The sequence below is a fragment of the Hemicordylus capensis genome, chromosome 1 (assembly GCF_027244095.1).
Source record: "Hemicordylus capensis ecotype Gifberg chromosome 1, rHemCap1.1.pri, whole genome shotgun sequence".
Taxonomy (NCBI): Eukaryota; Metazoa; Chordata; class Lepidosauria; order Squamata; family Cordylidae; genus Hemicordylus; species Hemicordylus capensis.
Genome location: NC_069657.1, coordinates 198,714,829 through 198,716,856, shown reverse-complemented (window position 1 = coordinate 198,716,856; position 2,028 = coordinate 198,714,829). Strand labels below are relative to the sequence as shown.

Genomic DNA, 2,028 nt, shown 5'->3' with positions numbered 1-2,028 from the left:
AAATACCAGCTGCTACACCAGCCAACCTGCCCGCGTCTGGGTCCGCAGCTTGCCATGTCTCCTCTGTGCTTCTCAGACTAAGGGGCCTGCTTAAATTTCCTCTGCATGGAGGTGGTGGCATCTGGCAAGCTATCCAGCTGCAGAAGCCTAATATACAGATCTGGCAACTTTCTCCATAGTGCTGTGACCCTTTCCCTTTAATTTTGCTGTGGTTTGTGCTAGCATGGATAAATTAGTTGGGGCACAGCTTGTAAACAATTTCCTGCATGGCAGAGAGTCTCTACCTGGTGGCCATCTCATTGCTGCTTGTGTCTGTGCGTTGGGGTTGGCTTGCTTGTGGCTTACATCTCCGTACCCAAACGTACAAGGCTCCATGCTCGTCAGATGCTACTGGTGCTGAAAGCCCTGTTAGTGGGGGAAAGGAAAGTTCCCTTCAGCTTGGTGTAATCTCGCCCATGGAGCTGACCTCTTCTGTCTTTCATTCTTTAGGCTTAGACCTGTCAAAATGATACTGGCCCACATGATGTGCAGTGTTGCATCTCCATAACGCTCTGCCCCCAGGGTGCCTGCAGACTTGTAAGCAACTCTGACACTCCTCAGGTTGTACAAGCAGCATGACCACAGTTTTCACCACTCACCATAATGGGGAAAATGTGGTAGCAGTGCTTGTGCAACCACTACTTCTGAACAGCTCCGGGGCTGCTTACGAGTCTGCGGTAGCCCTGGGGCAGAGCATTATGGAGCTATAATGCTGCACATCATGTGGGCCAATATGTTTAAAATACATTTTGCACATGAAATAATTTTCTCTTTTGGGGGTGGAGGAGGGGTACTCACACACTGCTTAATTGGTGAAGAAAAAGAGGGATGCAGATCATCCTGAAAGTGGCTCCTGAAGCATTTAACTTATGCATGTTTGTTGATGGAAAACTACTCTTTAGTATGTCTTCTGTTTATCAAGTTTGTGGCGGGGAGGGGGGGTCCAAACCCAACACTTCCAATATGTACCAGTTTCTAGAGATGCAAAACAAATGCACAGTTGACATTATATAGCAAAATTGGTTAGCTATGTTGTTTTCCCTATCAGCAGTGAAGAATAAATTATGATTATATGTTTGTCAATCAAATTCTGTCCAAATCCAGAAGTTTACTGCTACAGAGCACTTTAAAAAAAAAGAAAAGCTGATAGTATTTTATTCAAAATAAGCACTGCCGTTTGGGAGGTGTTTTTAAAAATAGAGTGTATGTGTGTACTTAACTGTAATTGTTTCTCCTTCTGTCTCTGCTATACAGGCTGCTGGGAAATACAGACAACAAGGCAGAAATTATGTAGTTGAAGATGGAGATATCATCTTCTTTAAATTTAACGCACCTCAACAGCCTAAGAAGAAATGAATCAGATTTGTTCATTACTCAGAATTAAACTCTGTTACTTTAAAAAGCATACGAGTTTTTATTTAGAGATCTGAAAATGGATACAACGTGTATACCTAAGGACAAATAACCCCCTACAAATTAAATCCCTTGTGTTTGTTTTGAATTGAATTGAATTATGACATCTCCCATGAACGTACAGGTTCACTTAAATGTGAGCAGCTCTGAATTTCAAACGATTGAGACTACTCCAAATTGCAGGAGCTTTTCATGAACCATATTACTCTCATGATACTTCATTAATCTCCATCATATATGCCAAGCCTGACATGTTTGACAGAGAGGACAATGTGGCTTGCTCCTTTTTGAATCTACAGATAATGCATGTTTTACAGTACTCCAGATGTCTACACTCAATAAAACATTTGACAAAACCAGCCTCTGTGTGTTTGGGGATGTCTGTATTGACTGAATGTGGTGTGCTGAATGTGATACGGCACCTGGTGGATGCTGATTACAGAATTTTAAGACGTGTGTATGATACAGTTACTGGCAGTGTGGGGCAGCTGCAATTGTATCTTAAGAACAAGCCTTTCATTAGAATCAGATGATTAGGATGCCAGTGATTTGTCTCAGAAAAGTTAATGTATTTGT

At 42.1% G+C, this 2,028-nt stretch overlaps 1 protein-coding gene across 6 annotated transcripts in view; it reads left to right on the top strand.

Annotated features, from left to right (window-relative positions):
- The window catches only part of OLA1 (Obg like ATPase 1), a 159,444-nt gene extending 157,633 nt beyond the window's left edge, over positions 1-1,811 (top strand). For all 6 annotated transcript variants that reach the window (XM_053266838.1, XM_053266840.1, XM_053266839.1 and 3 more), the window contains one exon: positions 1,294-1,811. In XM_053266838.1, coding sequence (XP_053122813.1) covers positions 1,294-1,395 — 102 coding nt within the window. In that variant the 3' untranslated portion in view covers positions 1,396-1,811. The remainder of the gene's footprint in view (positions 1-1,293) is intronic.
- The last annotated feature ends 217 nt before the right edge of the window (positions 1,812-2,028 follow it).